Source organism: Misgurnus anguillicaudatus, chromosome 21, assembly GCF_027580225.2.
Source record: "Misgurnus anguillicaudatus chromosome 21, ASM2758022v2, whole genome shotgun sequence".
Lineage (NCBI taxonomy): Eukaryota > Metazoa > Chordata > Actinopteri > Cypriniformes > Cobitidae > Misgurnus > Misgurnus anguillicaudatus.
This window is the reverse complement of record NC_073357.2, coordinates 64,178,798-64,202,835: the sequence shown is the minus strand read 5'-3', so window position 1 is coordinate 64,202,835 and position 24,038 is coordinate 64,178,798. Positions and strand designations below refer to the sequence as shown.

At 37.8% G+C, this 24,038-nt stretch overlaps 1 protein-coding gene across 1 annotated transcript in view; it reads left to right on the top strand.

Moving 5' to 3' along the window:
* The window catches only part of LOC129449942 (uncharacterized), a 74,607-nt gene extending 50,969 nt beyond the window's left edge, over window positions 1-23,638 (top strand). Inside the window, exons 5-11 of the mRNA XM_073858863.1 lie at window positions 322-432; window positions 4,030-4,094; window positions 4,286-4,467; window positions 4,576-4,688; window positions 4,795-4,859; window positions 5,075-5,263; window positions 23,122-23,638. Coding sequence (XP_073714964.1) covers window positions 322-432; window positions 4,030-4,094; window positions 4,286-4,467; window positions 4,576-4,688; window positions 4,795-4,859; window positions 5,075-5,263; window positions 23,122-23,638 — 1,242 coding nt within the window. The remainder of the gene's footprint in view (window positions 1-321; window positions 433-4,029; window positions 4,095-4,285; window positions 4,468-4,575; window positions 4,689-4,794; window positions 4,860-5,074; window positions 5,264-23,121) is intronic.
* The last annotated feature ends 400 nt before the right edge of the window (window positions 23,639-24,038 follow it).

Below are 24,038 nucleotides of genomic sequence, written 5' to 3'. Positions count from 1 at the left end.
ACCACAACAGTGGCACCAACAACCACAACAACTGCACCAACAACCACAACAGCTGCACAAACAACCACAACAGTTGTACCAACAACCACAACAGCTGCACCAACAACTACAACACAAGCACAAACAATCACAACAAAAGCACAAACAACCACAACAGTTGCACCAACAACCACAACACAAGCACAAACAACCACAACAGTTGCACCAACAACTACAACAGCTGCACCAACAAGCACAACAGCTGCACCAACAACCACAACACAAGCACAAACAACTACTACAGCTCCACCAACAACTACAACGGCTGGACCAACAACCACAACACAAGCACAAACAACCACAACAGTTGCACCAACAACCATGACAGCTGCACCAACAACAACTACAACAGCTGCACAAACAACCACAACATCTGCATCAACAACCATGACAGTTGCGCCAACAACCACAACAGCTGCACCAACAACTACAACAGTTGCACCAACAACCACAACACAAGCACAAACAACCACAACAGCTGCACAAACAACCACAACACAAGCACAATCATCCACAACAGTTGCACCAACAACAACTACAACAGCTGCACAAACAACCACAAGAACTGCATCAACAACCATGACAGTTGCGCCAACAACCACAACAGCTGCACCAACAACTACAACAGTTGCACCAACAACCACAACACAAGCACAAACAACCACAACAGCTGCACAAACAACCACAACACAAGCACAAACATCCACAACAGTTGCACCAACAACAACAACAACAGCTGCACAAACAACCACAACAACTGCATCAACAACCATGACAGTTGCGCCAACAACCACAACAGCTGCACCAACAACTACAACAGTTGCACCAACAACCACAACACAAGCACAAACAACCACAACAGTTGCACCAACAACCACAACAGCTGCACAAACAACCACGACAGCTGAACCGACACCCCCGAAAGCAGAACCCACACCCAAGACAGAAGCGACAACAACTACAACAGCTGGACCAACAACCATAACACAAGCACAAACATCCACAACACTTGCAACAACAACCACAACAACTGCATCAACAACCGTGACAGTTGCGCCAACAACCACAACAGCTGCACCAACAACTACAACAGTTGCACCAACAACCACAACACAAGCAAAAACAACCACAACAGTTGCACCAACAACTACAACAACTGCACCAACAACCACAACAACAGCTGCACAAACAACCACAACAGTGGCACCAACAACCACAACAACTGCACCAACAACCACAACAGCTGCACAAACAACCACAACAGTTGTACCAACAACCACAACAGCTGCACCAACAACTACAACACAAGCACAAACAATCACAACAAAAGCACAAACAACCACAACAGTTGCACCAACAACCACAACACAAGCACAAACAACCACAACAGTTGCACCAACAACTACATCAGCTGCACCAACAACCACAACAGTTCCACCAACAACTACAACAGCTGCACAAACAACCACAACAACTGCATCAACAACCATGACAGTTGCGCCAACAACCACAACAGCTGCACCAACAACTACAACAGTTGCACCAACAACCACAACAACTGTACCAACAACCACAACACAAGCAAAAACAACCACAACAGTTGCACCAACAACTACAACAACTGAACCAACAACTACAACAACAGCTGCACAAACAACCACAACAGTTGCACCAACAACCACAACAGCTGCACCAACAACTACAACACAAGCACAAACAACCACAACAAAAGCACAAACAACCACAACAGTTGCACCCACAACCACAACACAAGCACAAACAACCACAACAGTTGCACCAACAAGCACAACAGCTGCACCAACAACCACAACAGTTCCACCAACAACTACAAAAGCTGCAAAAACAACCACAACATCTGCACCAACAACTATGACAGCTGCACCAACAACCACAACAGCTGCACCAACAACCATGACATATGCACCAACAACCACAACAACTGTACCAACAACCACAACACAAGCAACAACAACCACAACACAAGCACCAACAACCACAACACAAGCACCAACAACCACAACAGCTGCACCAACAACTACAACAGCTGCACAAACAACCACAACAACTGCACCAACAACCACAACACAAGCAACAACAACCACAACACAAGCACCAACAACCACAACAAAAGCACCAACAACCACAACAGCTGCACCAACAACTACAACAGTTGCACAAACAACCACGACAGTTGCACCAACAACCATGACAGCTGCACCAACAACAACAGCAAGCACAAAACATCCAGCAACCACAAAACGTCTAACAACAACCACAAAACGTCCAGCAACCACAAAACGTCTAACAACAACCACAAAACATCCAGCAACCACAAAACGTCCAGCAACCACAAAACGTCCAGCAACCACAAAACGTCCAGCAACCACAAAACGTCCAGCAACCACAAAACGTCCAGCAACCACAAAACGTCCAGCAACCATCACAACAACTCCAGTTACAACCCGCCCTCCACCAACTGTAACTATAAGTGTTGTGATATTACTTGATTTTGTTCCAGCACTCGAAGACCATCAAAGTATTCAATTTAAGGAAATGGCACAGCGTATTACTACATGGGTAAGTTTACCTAATAAATAAAAGCACATCTTTGTGCTTTGTTGCAATTATAACATGTTTATAAGCAGCCATTACTGCACACTTGACCCAAATATATATTTAATTAGTCTAACACAAAATAAATATGTACTATAATTTATTGATTTCTTTTTAATTGCATTAACACAATTAGTTTGAGTCTGGGTTCTGGAAAAATAATTTCCCAGCATGCTTTGCATGCAACTGCTTTTAGAGAGTCATTTTTTAATTAAGTGATATTTTATGCATTTTAAGGTAAAGAGAAAGACTTAATAGTGTTTAATGTCCATTTATCTTGTTGATTTAGAAGTGTTTGTGTTATATATTTTCAAATTGTTTGGTTACCATCGTGCAGAAGAGTGGCGCTTGTGGTTAGGTTGTGGATTTGACATATTTCGCTCAATGAGCACTGATTGTGTTAATGCCTGTTTGGAGATCAGTCTCTTCTCACATGCTCATCCAAAGTATCATATGTTATTATTATTAGCATGCTAACATGTGCTTATGCTAATTAGTATGATATAAAAATGTTTGTATAAAATAACAGAATTGAGTTATTCAGACTACACTACATTGAGTTATTCAAACTATGCTAAATCGAGTTATTCAGACTACACTAAATTGAGTTGAGGCAACTAATAGAGTATTGCCATTTACATTAAATTGAGTTGGACTAACTCAATATATTTTTATTGTGTAAAGCAGTTTTTTATGAGTTAGGTGTACACATTCATATTGGATGGAAATCCTGCCCACAATTTTATTGAGTTAATCCAATGAATCATTTTTTTTTTTTTTTTGAGTGCGCACTGTTACCTCACAGCAAGAAGGTCCCCAGTTCAAGCTTTGACTGGGTTGGGTGGCCTAAATAAATATTATCATGATTATTATATATGTGGGCCATTTAGTATGTATTTTAACTGTAATAACCCTTTCCCTCTCGCACACCTGGAGCTGCGTAAATTAATGCAGTATCATATATTTCTAAGCTTGGATGGCTGTTTTATTTCGTTAAAGCTTTGAAGCCCAAACTACAGTGATTGTTATCAGTTTTACTATTTTTGGGAAAGGATATCAAACAGGTAAAACATACATCTTAACACTCATTTAAAACTTGCGTACAGAAGGTGAAACCTGACGTGAGATTTGATCGTAGCCACTGCTCACGTTTATAATGATAAATGTCAAGTCTTGCATGGAAACAACTGTACACCGTTTTCTGTTATACACTTGTTTCATAAATGAGGCCCATTGTGTCCTATTAGCTTGGGTATAAAAGTAGAACCATTTCAATTCTCTGATCCATTAAAAGAATGTAAAGTATAACCTACTTACACTAAACATAATTATTTTTTTTTTTGTCTTTTTTTTAAGTGTGAGCCAGTTTACAGAAGCAAGTATGGATTACTTTTTGTCAGAATCATTGTGGTTTCATTCAGGTCAGTCAATGGTCTGCTTGATTATTTCTCTTAATAATACAGTTTAAATTTCATTGACATGCATTATTCAAGTATTAGACAAAATATATTCTTGAATATGTAAAGGATGTCATGTTTATTTAGTTTTAAATACTGTATATTTTGAGGTGGTTGTAATCTGTAAAGCACATGGTTATGATGTTTTATTGCAGAGGTGTTGTCAGAACCCGAATGGGACAATATGTTGAAGCGGAGATTCAGGTCGTGTTCAATGAAACTTCTCCTCAAACTATCCCAAGCGACGTTAAGGTTGCGGAAGACCTAAAGGCAGCAGCAGCAAATGCAACCTTCCAAGCTAACCTCCCCATTTCTCCTAACTCCATTACTGTGACTAGTAAGTTGTTTTTACAGCTCTCTTGATGTGACCTGTTTGATTTTACTTAAGAAGATCTTTCCACGTGTGGTTTATGTGCATTCATGTTTTTCCTTTGTGCATCCTCAGAACAAATGCAGAGAATCCCTGTGACCTTCTTGACCAATGGCACGTACGTGCCGGCCCTCTTAGATTCAGCATCCAATGATTTTCTAAACAGGTCATCAATGATTAAACTATGGGTAAGCTTAAAGTGTCAACTTGACATTATTATGTGTACTTCAGAAATAAGCCATCTTATTTGGCGTGGATTGATGGATAATTTTATTATTTTTGTTTTTGTTTTAGCTTGAACCTTTCTTCATCACAGATTATAAAGCATCATTCAGTGTTTTATATTTAACCAACTACAGGTATGCACACGTCTGTCTAGCCATTAATGCTGAGAAAATGATTCATATTATATAAACATCAGCTGTGAGATTTTGTTCAAACTAACATACGGTAGAGACTTTAAAGGCATTGTAAAGCCACCAACAACAAAACCGTTTGTTCTGATCAAATTTTCTTGTCTTGTTATTTTTATGTTGAAAATAATTTGTTCTGCTTGAATCTGGTTTGTCCCCAGTTCTTATTCCAAAAACACTGGTCTAAAAGTGAACATCCCCACAATCAAAAATGGAATGGATCTTACTTTTCCAGCAAACACAACTTTACCCAATGACACACAGATAGTGAACACTATGCTCCGAGCCGCCTACAACGAGACATTACCTTTTAAAATCTTCACTTATGAAATTGTGGTCAATGGCACAGCGTATGTTATTCTTTTTTGTTTTTGCCATCTGTTAATAATAAGATTATTTATCTATAGTATTTACCGTACTGCTCTTTTTTAAATAAATAAATGTTGTTTTATTTCTTTTCTTTGTAACACAGCGTACTCCTCAGGTGAAGTGAGCAGTCGGACCAGCATGTTGACGGCTTCGCTCCTGGTTGTTTTGTCACTTCTAGTCACGCGCTTCGATTGATCTTCTACTACATGTACATAAAAACGCTGTGCCTCCCCAGGATATTTGTAACTCTCTAATGCAACACCAAAGCCCCAGCTCAGATATACGACAAACTGTGAAAGGACCCAATGCCAAAAACATCTGAGATAAAACTCCTCCTGAGATTCACCCGATCAACTGTACTCTCAGGTTGTTGTGTCATAAATATCCATCTTTACAACACACTACACTAACACAAAATGAATTCTCAGTAAGCACTTACTCCTCTTGTATGGTAGTTAGTTAGTAAGTTATGTATGTGTTGTTAGATTTCTCCTTGTAATCATGTAATGGAGGTCTATAGAACTGATCCTTTCCGTGTTTATGCACCTCTGAGGCCCAGGGAAATCCAATGAACCCATGGATTTTACTTTCTGTTCATCTTTTTTGAGGGCAATCCTAATGAAAGTCCTGGACTTTCTTTTATTTGTATACATGTATGCGTCTGTCTCTGGTGTGCTGTTTAAGTCCACATTAAGTCATTGTGTTGAATTTAGACAAATGGTCATATCTCAAAGTCTCAAATTAAATATCTCTCCGGTGTTAATTTAATCATAAAAATTGTATTTATCCAAATATATTCTTTGTTAAAAGTGTTCACACTGGATGTGGTTTAAGAATGTAATGTGGGTTCTAGAATAGAGACCCTCATGTATTTATTCTTATTGTTTTTTGTTTTAGCTTTAAACTAAATTAACTATGATTTATGTTATAATTCTGTAAAATTTTAATTTATATAGTAATGATATATATATAGATAGATAGATAGATAGTAATATATAATTATTTTCTCTTAGGTATGTGTTAATGCAATCAGCAGTTTAAATACATAAATCAAGCTGTAATTCACTGTTTTGTGCTAAATAAAGTATTATTAGAAATCCTTTACGTTGTTCCCTTGATTGGATATAGAAAATACACTATTGCAAGAGTCAGGAGGTGTAATAATGTGTAATAATATGTGTTTTAGCAACACGCTTGTTGCTCAAAGCATATCTGGATATTAACAATGCACTTGTTGCTTAGAATATATGGGCTCGGCAACATGCTTGTTGGAAGGCTATTTTCCTTTAGGATATTTAAATATAAATAGGGAAGAACCGGGACAAAAGTAACACGGGACGAAAGTAACAAAGTGATTTTATTTGCATTCCAAACTATGACATCATCTTTAGCACACAATCCTTGCGTTATTTCATCATCGTTTCATGCGTGAGGTCCAGAAAGCTGTTAAGTAAATTCCAAAAGCAGTCATTTTTTCTTATAACGTGTTGTGTTTCTGGTTTCATGTGTTACAGAACTGGGCCGGGTTTCCCAAAAGCATTGTAAGGCTAAGTAGAAGTAAAAACTATACGAATCATCTTAGAATTATGGTCTGTTTTCCAAAAGCTTTGTAGCTTAAGTAGCACTTGAAAATCATAGATCTGTGAGTGGTCTGGAGTAATCGTTAATTCATAAGTGCATTGTAAGACAACAGAGTTACAAGGTCACCTGCAGGACAACCAGGTAATTGCACTCCTGCAATAACGATAATGTAATGTTTTAAATGTAGGCTATATTTATTAATTGGGGTTTTCTTTGTTTATTTGTTTAAATTACTTTAATATAATATATTTAAAATTCAAATGAGAAATACAATTTAAATGACTAAACATAAATTAATTAAGAAGGAAAACGTATTTGGTACAATTTTGGTAAAAGTTGGTACTAGCAAATTGATAGTTGTTCCTACCAATTGCTGCTATAATTCATCTTGGCTACAGTAAAATAAAAATGTTTTAAAGGGTATGGCATCTGATTAAAGAACCCAAATAAATATTTACGGTACAATGCAATAATCCATAATAATAAATAAACATAGATAATAAACAACAAATAATAATAATAATAATATAAACTATAATATAAACTGCAGAAGGCATTTTGCAGTGGGACGAGTATGGCGTTTAATCAGACCCAAAAGTTGACTGATGTCTCCGCCTCTGTGATTTGGTTGTTTGATTTGATTAGTGACACGCAAGATCTCTTGTTCCACTATACGTATCCATCCAATCTAGGTAGAGAAGACACGTTTATATAACCATCATGTCGGAGCACATCATTTTAAAACATTAGTCTTGTTTGATCCATGAAATAGGCTGCAAACCAAACAATAATGCCAATTTTATTATATATCTTGTTTACCGTTTATCATCTTGCAATATATACTGTAGGCTCCATATTGACATTGTCAGGTCACAGAGTTGGTTCAGACATAGCATTAGCAAACTTTAGTATAGTCCTGTACAAAACTTTATCAAAAAAGGTGATATTATCTAACAATTTTAATTTTACTGTTCCTTATCAGCAGTGGCGGAGCCAGAGGGGTGTCCAGGGTGGCACTGGACACCCTTGACATGTCACTGGCCACCCTGTGTGCCACCCCAAATTTAATGCGCTACTTTCACTTAATCGCCATGTTTATTTTCGACGTGCGGCAGCGCAGCACATTGTTAAAAACAAACATTATGAATATTAACCCTCCCTGCGGTCGCAGCGCAAACTCTTTATTTATCAATCACTGTGCAAAGAGACTTGGATTACTCTGCTGATTTTGGACATACAGATATGATTTATTCATCATTTAAAACGTTAAAGTGTCATTTTTTGTGTGTCTATAAAAACTGAATGTTGCGCTTTTGACAAAATTAAGAAAATATACATAATGCGCGTTCTGTTATCTCTCCATCAGTGACGTCTTTTCAAAAACGCGTCAGAAAAATTACTGTAACTTAACGAATACTTTTCATACCATCAGAAGATAAATGTCATGTCAACATAATGCTTGGAATCTTTAAAATGATGTAAGTGAAGTCGTACATTTTGCTAATACTACATGATTTCACTGTATATGCTGGAAGTGTGGTAATTTTCTTGTGGACTGAATTAAGTCTAAGATTGTCAATTCTTTTTACAACAAAACCCAGCACCATGTTTTCATTCTTGATGTGATCTTTATAGGCTACTGTATGATTGTTAATTTGACTGGATTGCCACATTGAACTTGAAAGCGCGACGCGGATATCCGATGCACAGCCAGAGCTTAAACGACTGTTCGCGTCTTTTTGGCTTAAACTGACAAATGCTCATATGTCAAAATAGCTGTTTTGGTGATTTTCATACTAAACATTTGGTTACTGTACGTCTTAAACGAATAAACATTTTATTGCATTCGGTCTTAGCCTAACCTGTCGAAGTCTCTCTGTCATTAAAGTTAATTAAATATCAAAAGAAAAAAGAAAACTTTTGCATCTTCTGTATCTTCGTAAATAAAGATTAATCCAAACATCCTTTGTGTTGAGCTCTGCTATTTGAAGTAAGTTTAAGGTTTATCGTGGAGTTTAGATTTCCTGATCTTTTGCTTCATTGATAGTTCACAAAATGAAAATCCTGTCATTATTCTTACATCCTCATGTTTTTCTAAACCTGTACGTATTTCTATTTTCCGATGAACACAAAAGAAGATACCCTGATAAATGATGGTATGCACACAGCTGTAACCATTGACTAGTAGGAATAAAAACAACATGATGGAATTCAATGGATATACCAATAATTGTGTGCTTACCATCATTTATCAAAATATATTATTTTGTGTTTATTAAAATAAAATACAGGTTTAGAATAACATAAGGGTGAGTAAATGATGACAGAATTTTCATTTTTGGGTGAATCCCTTTAACAGACAGTAAATCAGATGTTAGAAATACAGTAGAAAGATTTAAAATTCACCCTTATTATGTTTACATCTAATGCGATCAAAAGATTAATTTATGCTTTCTTGACATGTGGTTACACGTCATTTTCTTTTATGGACTATGGACCCCCTAAAGTAGCTTTGGCCACCCCATTAAAAAAATTCTAGTTCCGCTACTGCTTATCAGCATGACAAAGACTGTACATGTATAGCATTTTCAGTTGGGCTGTGTACAAATAAAATCAGAAGGAATAGATGTAAGATAGTTAAAAAAACGTCAAATGGAACAGTAGTATAGTGTAAAGTATTGTGTAAACAAAGATTACCAGAAATGATACATACATATACATACATACACAAACTCACTATAAAGAAATCATGGACTGCTGTGTTGGTGTGTATAAATGTGTATGTGTATATATGTATAAATAAAAAACTGGACAAAATGAATACCTTAAAATGAGCATTATTGTTTGGTTATGTTTGGACCCTTAAGAAAATTAACCATGGTTACATTGTGGTAAAAGTGTAACCATGTTGTTTTTAGTGTGTTGATTACTATCAGCAACACCATAGTTTTACTACAATTACCGTGGTTTAACTATGGTTTTTAAAAACCATGGATATCAAAACCATGATTATTTTGTGGTTACCATGGTTTTACTACAGTAACCATGTTTTTTGATTTTAACTGTAGTAAAACCATGGTTAATTTTTGTAAGGGAAGCTTATTGCATGGTTTAAAACAAGACCAATTTTTTAACATAAATTACCTACTCCGACCATAGACTGTAAAAAAGATGGACAACACCTGTGCGCTCTCTTCCATTGGTGAAAAGTGAAGCCGCCAGTTGCCCGATATGGCGCTGACATCTTGGGTCTTGAGTCTGCGCAATAGCGATTTCGGACCAGTCATGCACAGTAGTGAGCAGGAAGGGAAAGCGCGAAGTCAAAACCCCGCCCTCGCTCTCGTAAAATGCGCATATCACACGATATCACAGCTGTCAATCATGACGTGACACCACCGTTTTTATATCATTAAATAACTAACTAAACGCAAACCTATTTTAAAAACAAACATTTGAATTTACATCAGCGTGATAAAAACTACAGTACATGACAGAAACCAGCTTCGGAAAAAAGATAATTGAAGTGTAATTAATTTTTTTAGTTGGTCACAAGTCCCATTGAATAACATGGGGAGGCGGGCTTTATGACCTATACTGGGACCGGTCACTGGGGGGCAATCGAGACGTTTTGGCTTCACTTTTCAGGGCTTGTGCCGCAGACTTGACTCCGACATAATGGTCATATTGTGGCGGCGTGTATTATTTCCCCAGAAGAACGAGCAGGAGACCGGATAGATTTCACACAAAACCCAAACGGGTTGTTGGATTATTGCCTGTATTTGTCCAGACTAACACGGGTATTAGGAGGTGTCCTTAACTCCCTCGCGTGCAAACTAGCAGGCACCAAAGAAACAAAAACGACTATGTTAAGGCACAGTAGTCTAACAACAAAAACATTTCTTCTCCCCCTAAATTTGACTGCCTCCCCAACCCTCTATTGCCCCCTTCGGGACACCTCCCCGCAAACAGTGTCAAAGTGCAGTTATTAACCCCACTAAACAGTACATCCACAAAACAATTCAATTTTTTTCAATTGAATTTTATTTATATAGCGCTTTTCACAATAGTTAATTATTTCAAAGCAGCTTTACATTAACTCATTCACCGCCATTGACGAGTTATCTCGTCATTTATGAGTTCATATCTAACTAATAAAAATGCCTTTCTGGACGAATTTCAAAGTGAAATACCGCTTTTATCCACCAGATGGCGCCAAAACGAATTTATCAAAAACGGATGTTAAAAAGATTTTAAGATTTATTTTAAATGCCTTTATGTTTGATAGTCATTCTGAGTCTGATCTCTAACATAAATTCCTTTAAAAAAAACGCAATTTTTTTAAGCTTTTTGCTCAAAATGTTGTATTTTTGAAGAGAAATATCCATATTTCAGTGGTTAAATTAAGTGGAAAAAGTAAATATATAATGAAACGTTTTTTCCCCATTTTGTTTGTTTGTTTGTTTGTTTATTGTTTGTTTGAAAGCAGAGGGTGTGTTCTTTAATTTGATATAATTTGTATGTTTATATATTTATAGAAAATAATTTTTCCTGCAAGGAATTTTCTGAAAATTTTGTGAAAATCACAAAAATGCAGGTGGGCAACTTTTCTCAAAAAGGCTGGCGGTGAATGAGTTAATATGAGCAGTGAAAAGCACAGAAAAATGACCGATAGCATAACATAATACACAATAGCAAAAGCAGCTACATTTACTGTGGCTATGAATCAACATTATAAGCAAGCGTATTACTAATGTAACGTATAGAAGATGGTGCGCGTTTTGACGTGTTTTCTCCTTATCATAGCAGAATCAACTCCATCATTAATAATCAAACACTTACGTGTTTGACATCATTTGAAACTCTGAAGGGTCCTCTTTAATTAGTGTACATTCACAATAACAAGAGACCTTTGTGTTTTTGTCAAATAAAGAAAATAAACAGGGTGCACATTCAGACATTTCTGTCTCCACCAGCTGTCTCTCAAATCACCTTACAAAAATCATCTGAAACCCCGCGAATACTCGTCACACAAACATGATACACATATCAAAAGAAAGCCTGAAATGTCTACTTTTAAACAAGCTAATTATAATCAAACATAAATATTTCCTGTTTATATAATCTGCATTGAAGTAAAGAGAGTACCGTTTTTACTGGCTGAGCTCATTATCTCTAATGCGCTCACGCCCACACGCTGTTGACATGGTAATGAAGAGACAGCAGTTCCAACAATAATAAACAAAGCGTAAAGTTTTATCAGATTTAAAGACTTTACAGCATGTTTGGATTATAAACTTTATACACACACGTGAGGAATATCTTCATTTATGTCTGGACATTGAGGAAGAGAAGCATTTATCTTTAACGTTACCTAAGAAGAACAACAATGAAAGACGCAATGGATATATTCCTGAAGAAACTGTAAGTCATTTGTCTTCATTTATATTTGCTATCATTTAATATGTTATGGCTTGTGCAGTTCAGCCTACATAAGCAACATCAGCAGACTGCACGCTTCGGATTTAAAAACTTTCGCATTGTTTACAAACGAGAGCGCGTGATTTCATGAACTGGTGGATTTCATTGTTACATTGTTAGACACAGTTATTCACTTTCGTATCCTTCATGGCAACGTTGAGTAATGCTGCACTGCTGTATCTTTTAAGTGTGTGCTGTAATATGATTCCATGTTTACATGCTTATTTACAAACGAGTACGCGTGATCACGTAATGGCGGATTTCATTGTTACATGCTGTAGCCTACAGTGTTATGCTGCGTTCCAGGCAACCTGTAACCCGTAAATCACGACTTCAAAACTACGACTCACGGGTGGGAAGTCACGGGTTTGACTGCCGTTCCAGTGCACTTTCACAGGTAGAAGGTTGTAAAACACGGGTTACAGGCTGCCTGGAACACATCGCGAGTCGTGGTTTTGAAGTCGTAATTCACGGGCTCAAAAACCTACCTGGAACGCAGCATAAGACACAGTTATTCACTTTCGTATCCTTCATGGCAACTTTGAGTAATGCTGCACTGGGGGATCTACTGTAATATGATATTGTTTACGTGCAACGCATTCCATACATTGCGCTTTACACGCGACACCGTTTTATTATGAGCTCCGCTTTGTTTACAAGGAGACGCGAGCTCGCGCACATCCATATGCGATGTGTTTTTAAAGTTCATACTCGCTTACAGAAACACGTTTAAAACACCTAGACGAGAAGGGGATAGGCATCTGAAAACAGTCATCTGAAAACAGCTTTTTATATAACTAATCATTGCAGATGTTTATCTGAGATACTAATTTAGTTTATGATAGTTTATCTGAATGTAGTGCTATCATTTACCCATCAGTTATGTAGGCTATGTAAGGGTATTTCTGTGGACAATTTATGCTAACAGCTGTTCATAACTCAGTGCCGGTCTTACGCAATTTGCATAGGGCCCCGCACCACTAGAGGGCCCCCTTGATCTCAGAATTATTTAAAACTATTATATCAAAGAAAAATTATTATTATGTTTAACGAAAACAAGACGCTATAATTTAAATAATTTGCAAACTTCCGAATTTAGGCGGGTTTTTAAAAATACTTAATGATTTCTTAAATCACTGAAATGTACTCGGACAACATGCAGGCAGTTTCTCAATCCGAAGGCTGCAGCCTTCAGAGGTCACATTTGTAGGCTGCATATGCGTCATAAAAACGTACTTCAGAATACTAACAATTATAATGTTGACTATTATTCTTGGTTAATTGTTATATTATGCTTATGACTTGCAAATGAAATGCTTATTTAACTTAAATAAATCAGGCTTGATGATGTAGTATGCAGCGCGCATATGCAACATCCGGAGGTTGCAGCCTTCAAATTTAGAAACGGCCGCGTGCATGACGCAGAAGAGTGATTTGGTAACGATGCGCATATTATATGCCCACCATTGATTTAAAACAAAGGCAAAGCTATCCGTCTGGGGCAGAATAAAGGGGAAAAAACGTGAAGCAAGGGAACAAGCTAAAGGATTTGCGCGAGCAGATTACATACAAAGTCAATGCAAAGACGCATCCACACGCGTCCTAGCATGGGGCGATGCAAATGACGCGAATTGGGTGACGCAATTTCCGCGAAAACACGCGCTTTTCCCTTTGAACTTCAAGAACGCGCTCTCGCGCAGGATAATTTGACATAAGAGAGAGAGAGAGAGAGAGAGAGAGAGGGGGGGGGGGGTAAGAATGGTGCCCACTAGTGATGCGCGGGTCGCCTCGTAACCCGCGGGCCCCGCGGGTAACCCGCGGGTCGGGTTGGGGCGGGTAAAGAAATTGTAACTTTAATGCGGGGCGGGTTGGGGCGGGTCATTAAAAACAAAATTAAAAAACTGATATATTGCGTCTAATTCCCTGTAGCATATATATTAAATATTTGGGAATATATATTTTTTACATTTAATTACGTTCTTTGATAAGGTTAAATTACGTAGGCCTATGTGGCAATGTAACTTCCGCAACGTAACTTGCGCAACGTAACTTGATATCCCCAAACCTTTGACGTCACGGAAGCGCCAAGCTCCCGCTGGCTGCCAGCCACAACAACAAAACAAACGGAGAATTAAAAGATGAAAGACGATCTGCAGGAGAAATTAAGGTAGGGAATTTGTGAATAGATAATACAAATGCTGCTTTTTTGTGTGGTGATCTACTTTTAAAATGATAAAGCCGACAAGTTCTACATGCTAAAAACACTTTAAATGCGTGGACTATACTGCATATATCTCTACATTGGATTTAGGGATGTCACCATTACTCTATTTTAAAAAAGTTAAAAAAAATCCTGGAGCACATGTCGAGTACTGTTTAAAATAGCGGAGATTTAGTGAAACAAACTTAAAAGAAAATTACAATAGTATCAGAAGCATATATCAGCACAACGCTGCCTCTCTCTCTCTCTCTCTCTCTCTCTCTCTCTCTCTCTCTTTCCCTCGTTCGCTCGCTCTCGCGTGCTTCAGCTCGTGCATGAAAGCAATGTCGGAAGTTTACACGACGAAGCTGCAGCGGGCAGGCATAAGGTTTATAAAAACACATATGAGAAGAAAGGCACAGCAACTCAAAAAGACTTAAGTGTTTCACAATTACTCATAATGCCAATTTTCCCGTGGAGGCATGGAGCAGCATGAGAATACACAGTTAACTTGTGCGATCTACCGGCATTGCCTTTGCGATCGATGTATTGGACACCCCTGGTTTATCATTATCCTATCTCTATATTAATATGACCATGCTGGTTTCTATGGCTCATTGGTGTATGTTGTTGCCAGTTTACAGGGCGATGTAATCTAATGGCTGTTTCCAAGCACTCTTAGGCTGAAATAAAGCCTCTTTTTATTTACATTACAAATGCCTTGTATGTCTATTTTAATGGGCGCGGGGCGGTGCGGGTTGTAAAAATAGATACAGTGTTGCGGTGCGGGTTGGGGCGGGCCAAATATTTCATAAAAGCGGGACCCGCGGGTTGGAAAAAACGCCGACCCGCGCATCACTAGTGCCCACGTCGAGAAAACTTATTAGAAGACTTGAAATTTGTAAAGGATTAAAGTATATGTCACTCGTTTAATTACAGTATGTTAACTGGATAACACTGCATATAACTCATTGTATAGTTTAATAAAATAATGTATTTTGATTACACAAATCAAACCTAACTATATGATTGTTTTAGGTGCTGACCAGCATAGGGAATTTCTATGGCTAATTTATAAGACATGTTGCTGATACAGTACTGTGTGTTGTACCTTATCTTGCTAATTGAGTCTTTTTGGGCATCTTATGCCTAGAATTATTCAATGATTCTTTTAACTTCCTTTAAAGTTTGATCAATTGTGCATAATGACATTGTATAGTTAGATCCCCAGTCATGTTTTTGAATGGTCATGCATCATTTTCTCAGTTGCTGCTGAGACAGGAGAAATACAGATTTCAGTGTTGCACATCCTTCTTTCAATGATGTAAAAATCATTTTGCATCATTGAAAGAAGGAAGTGCAATATCTTTGTTGAGGGAGTGAGAATACAAACACCCCTTTTCTCTGTAAAATAGGCACCAAATTCTAAATGTATGTTACATTTCGACTACAAATATAACACTTTCAATAAAGATTAATGTTTCTACGGGTGAAATGCTCTTTTAAAGCTGAAACTTATCAAATCCTATCAGAGGTCCAGAATGTCATTGAAACACACCAGTGGCTTTGCTGTCATCAGTATTAAACATGTTACCCCTCGAAGTACCCTCCCCACATACCCCCCCCCCACACACACACACACATAACAAATCCCAATTTAACCCCTGTGTATTAACAGTATGTATTTATATTTAATTTAATTTGATTCTTTACATTCATTTAGATCAGGTTAATTTTTTTGTGCTTCTCACAACACATTTGAAATCAAAACAACTTATCAGCAAATACATGTTTCATGTTATAATCAGCAAGGTTATCAGTCAGGGTCTCAAAGTAATGTGCATATGGGAATAATTTACAGCTATAAGATAATACACTATGTGGTTAGTTAACAACTAACTAACAGCAACATTGACTGGGTTTTACCCAGATAGCACAGGTACGTCTGTAAGATGTCTGGTAAAGATCTGGGGCCTCATTTATCAACATTGCGTAGAAAATGTTCTATATTTGTACCTACAAATGAAATTTAGAATGTGCCTAAGTACAAAAAAATCGGGATTTATCAAACGTGCGCACGTGGTTCGTACGCACATCAGTAAGTAATCCTTGATGATAAATCCCACTTGTTCTTAAGCACCATGCTCGTGCACGTTCATAATCATTTGCATTCCGAAACGCCTCCAATGAACCATATATGGCGACAACACCTCCCGTTATATGTCACGTGGTTGTGCTTTTTCCCTCACTGCAAAAATGGCAAAGAGCGAAAAAGAGGAACTTTACAGACACAGAAATTGAGTTACTGGTGGATGAGTTTGAATCCAAATAACACATCCTGTTTGGTTTACTTAGTGCGGGAGGAATGACTAACAAAAGAAAACAAATCTGCATGGGAATATGTTACCAGTGAGTTTAATACCGTTACCGTTGTGTATAAGAACACTTCTAGAAATAAAAAGTGGTTTGACATTAAATTATCAGCCAAAAAAATAAAAAAATAACGCGTCACAGCACACCGACGTGAAATCGGTGCAACTGGAGGAGGACAGACAACTTTCCACCTTGGACAGCAGCATATATAACCAGCATCATTGGCGCGATCTTTGAAAACGCGCTACCGGCGGAATGGATTATTTGCCAAGTCTTCCAATAACGCAAGGATAAGCCATTGCACTGTGTCAAGCATTTGTCGGAGACTTCATTTATACAAATCACACGTAGAGCTTTCACAGATACAGATACATATCACAAATAAATCATTATACTGATTTGCTGTTACCATACTGACATTAATCATTTTTAACACCTGCTTGTGGATAAAAAATAGACACTTCTTTACTCACTGGAACAGGGTCCTATGTAGTATCGCTATTCTACCACTAGATGCTCTGCGTACGCATACTCAGAGGTGTGCGTATATTTACACAAATTTCTACGTATAAGTGCAATTTGATAAATTCCACACTTTGCGTAAAACTGTTCCTACGCACACTTTACGCACACTTCTGTGCGTACAAACGTTTGATAAATGATGCCCCTGGAGATCTGGAATACATCTGGTGTGTAAAAACATCTTATAAAAGGAAAAGAGCTGCTTTACATACATTCTAAATCAAAAATGTCTTGCAGACATCTTCAATATGTCTATATGACATCTTTTAGGAGACGTCTCACAGATGTATTGCAGGTGAGAAAACAATCTAAATAATACATCTTGCAAATGTAAACACAGACATCAAATAGACGTCTCCGAGATGTATGTGTGCTATCAGGGTCTGAATGCACTGACAGAGGGCCCCTCACAAAGCTTTGCTTAGGGCCCCCCAGCATCTAGGACCGGCACTGTCTGCATCCCTCTCATCAGTACAGAACTATGAAGTGGAAAAACATATTCACACTTTTTGGACAAAGTTATATGGCAACATAAGCCACATGAAGTTTACAGCTCTGTTGTTTATCAGTTTCTTATACAAGTTAAGTTTCCAAATAAACTGATAATGTCCTACAGACCTTCATTTCTATTTTGATTATATTGTTAACTTCTTAATAAACCTCAAACAAACATGTTCATTTGTCCTCACATTCTTTACTGTAGTTCCCTCCTGCCTCATTATGCAGCTCATTATGAGAGCCTTTGTTTGCTAGCTGTCAATCAATCCTTCTCGCATACGGCCCCTCTAAACAAAAAGTGTCTTACAATTTCTAAATCAATATATTGGTTTATGTGAATGAGTAGGCAGGATGATTTTCACATTATTTTAAAGAAAAAACTAAAAAAACTCAACAAAAAAAAAAACATATATCAGTGACTTAAAATTTTAGCTTTTTTAAAAACCACGCATAAACCTTTTTCTCTCAAAAATACAAACATGTACATACATGTAGCTCATATAATATTTTAGCCCAGTTTGAGCTGAACACAGTGGTAGGAGACACTTGCCATTATTATGTTTTAAAGCAACTGAAAAAAGACCAAATGTAAGAGCATGTCAGAACCTCTGAGAGTGTCCCAAAATGTTCGGACCCCAGAGGGTTAACTTCTCAGCATGAGGTTTCTCCTACTGTACATTATTGGTTGTTGTGCACACTGTAGCGTGTTACATCATCTGGGAGAGCAAAGAGACGTTAAGATGGCGGTGGCGCACTCCAATTTTAAGGCCAAATGAAAAACTTAATTATTTAACATCTTGAAAGCAGACATTTACTTTGATAAACACGATGAAAGAAACTATGCAATGTTTTGCCCAGTTTGCTGTCAGTTCCAAGATAAAGCAGAAAAGTCAGGAGCCTTTTTTGTTGGAACAAGCAACTACCATAAGCAAAACCTTGAAGCTCATGAGAAAAGCCGACAGCACATAACATGCATGGTGTCTAACAGGGTTGCCATTAACCCTTCATCTGCTCCACTTAAAATTAAATTTTAAGAGCATTGAGAGACATCAACACAGCATATTAAAGAGACACAAGGCAGCATTTTTATGTTAATAAATCATCATCGTAAGTCTGTATATGGTTAAATGACTCATTACATGACGAATGAAGTCTCTCTCGCCCGCCCCTACCGTCTGTAGGAAGAATACCCCACTTGCAAGTTCGCTGTATCCGACCCGGTGTCCTTCAGTCTCGTAAAGTCTCAGATATAGAAAGCATTTACTCCCAGACACTAGGGGGAGCTAGTAGAGAAATAATACTCAGACTTGCCTTGTGTCCCTTTAATAACTCTTGTCTTATTAATATTGGTTCATTATCTTCCTTACAACACAGCACAGTTAATCCTGATGTACCTGAAACTATTGATCCTGATGAGAGGATTGCCAAATTTCAGAAACAGAGTTTGTATTCAAAATTGCCAAATGTCTTAACAAATGATAAATGAAATGTATATTTATACAGTTATATTTTACTTTTGAACTATTTTTTTTTTAAATATGTGACACTGAAATCTTTTTTTGGACAAGTATAAAACATTCTTTGGGTTGAGCCCTGCGGTATTATCTGATTACTTTATTCAGTTTCTCTGACAAACCAACCTACAGACCAACCTGAAAACATAAACAGCACCATTTATTTCATTTGTATGTTTGTGCTATTGTATTTGTTTGTGTAATTGCTCAAACTTGATTATTTTTTATTACTGACCATTTACATGTCTTTAACTTATATTATTTTAATTTATATCAGTTAGGCTAGCAGTTATTCATTAAGGTTATATACTGTAAGTTACAAACAATAACCATGCATATTTTATTTTATGTACATCATCGTCTACTATGCTTAAACCAAAGAGAAGTAGTGGAAGAGAATAGTCAGGAGATTAGTGACAAAGACAGGATGTAGGAGGACTGTGTCAGTACCAAACAACATCTTTGTTATGTAGTCTAGTGTTTAGAACGTCGGGCTTGTAACCCAAGAGTTGCCGGTTTGAGTCTCGGCCGGCAGGTTGCGACTGTGGTGCCCTTGATCAAGGCACCTTAACCCCAATTGCTCCCCGGGTGCTGAGATGGCTGCCCACTGCTCCAGTTGTGTGTGTGTGTTCATTACTCACCGGGATGGGTTAAATGCAGAGGTCACATTTTGAGTAAGCAGCGTTGCTTACTTGACAAAACTTACAACTTTCAGGGGTTTTGCACTGTCCAATGTGTTGGCGTTTGTTGGATCAGTGTGAATTAGCCTTAAAGGAACAGTATTTAAGAAATTTATATCAATTAATCATAAAATGGCCCTTATGTGGCACTAGACATTAAGAAATAATTTTAATTTCAAATACTGATATCACCGACAACAGTGGTCTGGCCAGGATATTGTCATTTAAAAAGTGGAGTTGCAGCCCTCAACTGATGTTTATGTTGTCATGTTGTGTATTGGCCACCAGTTGTGTGATTACAGTACCAGTTTTAGCCACAAGTTTTGTGATTGCAATACCAGTTTTGGCCACAATCCTACATACTGTTCCTTTAAATGTGTATGTGGGGGGGTATGTGCATGTGCGCATTGATGTTTATAGGCTTATAATGCGTACATATATTTTGAAATGTAATAATGTAAATGAGGATTAGATATATGTTTCTTAACAAATTTCTTTTTCCGCTCATCACAACGTCAAGCAATGTGTAAGTTACTTAGAAATGGCAGAGGCTCTGGATCACCCAAGCGCTTTGAAAAGAAGCACAGGTACGTCTGTAAGATGCCTGTTAAAGATCTGAAAACATCTGGTGTATAAAAACATCTGATTAAGGTCTTAGAAAGAACTGTTTTACATACATTCAACATCTTTTAGACATCTATAATATGTCTATATGACTTCTGTGTGGAAATGTATCAGAGACAAATTGCAGATGAGCAGGGGTGGACTGGCCAGATGCTTCAAAATCACATAAAAAGTCACCAAGAACAGGAGATAAAGAATTCACAAGTGTGCTGAGAGCCGAAACGTTTTAACACTCGGACAGCGTCATGAGCTTTTAAAAGATTTTTTAAAAATCTTTACTTAAAAATGTTTCTCATCTCATCATATCCACAGGTACAGAGTCATCATATACAATACATCCGTGGGGTATAGCATTTAAAAAACATTTAAAAATAGATGCAATATTTGCATGTGTTTAAAGCAAAACATTTAATTACTACCAGGCTACAGGTAAAGCAGCTCTTTACTCCTTCTAACGTCTCATAATCGGTCCTCCTTTGTGTCCAAGAGACTCAATAATAATTGTTTACATATTAATTTGATTTTTCATTTTATAAAAAGGTTTGTGTTCTGCTGCGCATCCATGTGTATGATAAGCAAACGCACGTTGTCGTCCCATATTTAAATAAATAACAAAAACAATATTGAGCAGATTTTAGTTGGTCATTGGTGTAGTCTATTTTAGTTGCCTCAAAATAGCAACACACCAACAATGCAACTGAACACAACTCGTTTTCAGACCAGAAAACAATTGAGCGCAAATGCATTTGCTATTTAAATAACGTGGCACTAAACGTGAAAATGATAATTGCGCCGGGTTGAAACTAGCAAGAGACACTTGTGTTGCGCATTGCGCCAGGTGTATGATAGAGCCCAACATGTTTTAAAGTCAGGTGCTGGCGTGATGCGTTACTTTGTGTACAGTCCTTACCGGGGAAACTCCTATACTGCCGCTCTGAACGCATCAGGTAGATCATTAGTTTGCATTTTCATTAAGTCCTGCTTTTCATGCAACCACAGTGAAACATCAAGGGCAATGTGTGAAGTTTATCATTTTATAAAACTTTGCAACTATTAAAAAGGTCTTTTAAAAAAAGTAAAGTATAGATTATTAAATATTATTTGTTTCATTTCATTTAAAATATAAATCTCATCCCTTTAAAAAGTGTAAGCCAACTGTGTATATCTCGGTATGGTGGTACACTGCAAAAATGACTTTCTTACTTAGTATTTTTGTCTTGTTTTCAATAGAAATATCTAAAAATTCTTAAATCAAGATGTTTTTTTCTTGATGAGCAAAACGACCTAAGTAAATAAGTCTAGTTTTAAGACAAATAATATACAATTTAAGTGAAATTGTCCTTAAAACAAGCAAAATTATCTGCCAATGGGGTGAGAAAAAAAATTGTAAAATAAGATTTCTTTTTTCTTAAACACTTAATTCAAGTAAAATTTTCTCACCCCATTGGCAGATATTTTTGCTTGTTTTAAGCATAAATTCACTTAAATTGTATATTTTTTGTCTAAAAACTAGTTTTTTCTTAGGTCATTTTGCTCATCAAGAAAATACATCTTGATTTAAGAATTTTTAGATATTTCTAGTGAAAAAAAGACAAAAGTACTAAGTACGAAAGTCATTTTTTGCAGTGTATACATTGTGTATTCCTAGTAAGTTTTTGGGGGTTCACCTATAGACATAGACTGCATAATGATTCTTGACAAATCATCATTAAGGTAGATCACTTGTGGGTTTATATACCAAGGTCAAGCTTTATTTAAATCCCTTGCGGGCAATTTTGGATACCACAAATCTCGAAGGAAAGACAACACTCAACAGGCTCATTGTAACAGTATTCCCTGTGTCCCTGTGTTTTGTTATACTTGTGTTTTGGTTATACTTATGTTTTGGTTATACTTGTGTCTCTGTGTGTTATGTGGTTTACTTGTGTACCCTTCTTCTTCTTCGGTAGTTTTTACTGGCAGTTTGCAAACAGTGTGCATTAGCGCCATCTTCTGGACTGAGGTGTGAACTCCTTGGGAAATCAATTATGTTACTCTACTACGGATTGTGTACCCTTGTTCCTAGTTGTATCTCCCTGTGTTAATTAGTGTCTCCGCCCCCTTGTTTGTTACCATGGACATTCATTGTTATCATGCTCTTCCCCTTGTTTGTTGTCATGGTCACTGATTGTATCTGCTCTGTCATTGGTCTTTGTCTTGCATTTATACCCTGCCTGTTCATTCTGTGTTTGTGGTTTCTTGTATGATGTCGCAAGTTCCTAGTGTTCCCTGATTTCTGTTTTCCATTGTTTACACTTATATTTGGATAAACTGCACTTGGATCCGACTTTTTGCCTCATCTTGTCCAACCTGGTTCTCACCCGTGACAGAACAAACCGATCCAGCAGCGATTTCTCATCTCCCGTGTTTCTTCAAACCCACTGGAGTATCCCTAGTGTTAGCATGCAGCGTGTTGGCAGCGTCCAAATACAGGTTTGTCCTCCCTCCACGGAGCAGGAGTTGTGGGACAGAGCAGTGGACTTAGACGCCCTCCGTCAGCGGGGGCAAACTGTGAGTAGTCTTGCTCAAGTCTTTTTAACATTGGTGTCTGGTTTGGGCTACAACGAAACGGAGCTAAACTACGGTTTCAACAACTGTTTGGACGAGCCTCTACCGCTTTGGAAAATGGCGGAGCTCGAACAGATGGAGTTTTTTGAATTCGTCCATTACGTGGACAAGCGGAGCGGGAGGTATGCACGATTCACGCCAGAGACACTTGAGTTCCGGTCCGCTGCCCCTGTGCATAGGACTATTGAGACTTTCCGTGCCGGTGAACGCTATCCCTTCGCGTTGCCCACGACACCGGCGACGGAGGAAGAAATCCAGGCCCGAGCAAGCCACTGTTAGTACGGACACTAATTCCCCGAGTTCTGTTTCCCCTGTGTCAGCGCCCGTGCTCAAGATGGCTGCCACTTCATCCCATTCCATGCCTCAGTTCGCTGTTGTTAAACCTGCCACAGTTTTCGAGTTTGCCACAACCATACCAGCTCCGATTTGTCAGAATGCCACCATCATCACTGTACCAGTCGTTAAAGGTACAGTTGTTACACCTGCACCCGTTCTCAAGATGGCTCCCATACCCGAACCGTTTCACATAATGACTGCCACACCAAACTGCATTGATGAACTCTTCAGCACTGCCAAAGTACCGGTGATTCATCGCCAGCCTAGTGGATACACCATTGATATCTGTACGGGTGGCTGGGGTTCCCCGTCCTGTGGTCTCCAGCTCTGTGGTGCCTGTTAA